Genomic DNA, 922 nt, shown 5'->3' on the forward strand with positions numbered 1-922 from the left:
AGATCAATTCACAGTTAAGGCAGATTAGTAAGAGAATTGTTTATTTACCAATACCATACACACGGGGAAAATCACATAGTGATTACCCAATAAACTAATGAATTTCAGACATTTTTATATCTGTCTTTTGGAGGGGAGGGTAAATGTGGAGTACAGGTAATTCTGTTTAAGGGTGACTAATGGTACTAGGGAGGACAAATGGATTGGGGAGACAGATTGATTTGTAAATGATTCTCTTTGCAAATTAAATTAACCTGAGAGACAGATATTGTGTTTAAAATAATTTGGGCCAGATCTGCTTGCATTATTGATCTTCTTTCCTGCCATATATTGAGGTAACAGGGAGAGGAAGGGAAGTCAGTTGCTCCCTTTGATCCTTTGTTCAGGTCAGTCCAGTTTATGCAGATAGAGGAAAAGCCTCCTTTAAGGGCCAGTTAATCTCTAAGAGCCTTTAATTCAAAATACTCTTTATGCCAAGGAGTCTTATTTTGAGGTGAAATTATCAGAGCTCCTTCATGATATATTGAATTTGTTTGATTTTCTCAATAAATATTTAACTTGCTATCAACCAATGACCTTTAATCTTAAAAATTAATTTTTAACTTCTCTGTCTAAATTACCATTTCAATTCTGTGCCCAGTAAACACTCAAGCTCTGTAGAACAGTGTGTGAGGAAGCTGCTGTCGCGATGCCTGGGAAGTCGACTTTGGCAATTCTGCTGATGCTTCTCTGCTGTGCTGGCTGCGGATTCTGCGGGAAGGTCCTGGTATGGCCCTGTGACATGAGCCATTGGCTTAATCTCAAGTGCATTCTGGAGGAACTCATAGAAAGGGGTCATGAAGTAACTGTGTTAACCCAACATCAGACTATTCTCATTGATTATAAGAAGACTTCTGCAATGAAATTTGAGGTGGTCTATACG

General features: G+C 38.5%; 1 protein-coding gene across 1 annotated transcript in view; it reads left to right on the forward strand.

The window, feature by feature from the left end:
* Positions 1-672: 672 nt before the first annotated feature.
* Positions 673-922, forward strand: part of LOC105819285 (UDP-glucuronosyltransferase 2A3-like) — a 63,447-nt gene continuing 63,197 nt past the window's right edge. Inside the window, exon 1 of the mRNA XM_012655492.1 lies at positions 673-920. Within this exon, the coding sequence (XP_012510946.1) occupies positions 689-920 (232 nt within the window). The 5' untranslated portion in view covers positions 673-688. The remainder of the gene's footprint in view (positions 921-922) is intronic.

This window comes from Propithecus coquereli, unplaced genomic scaffold (genome assembly GCF_000956105.1).
Source record: "Propithecus coquereli isolate 6110/MARCELLA unplaced genomic scaffold, Pcoq_1.0 Scaffold479, whole genome shotgun sequence".
Classification (NCBI taxonomy): Eukaryota; Metazoa; Chordata; class Mammalia; order Primates; family Indriidae; genus Propithecus; species Propithecus coquereli.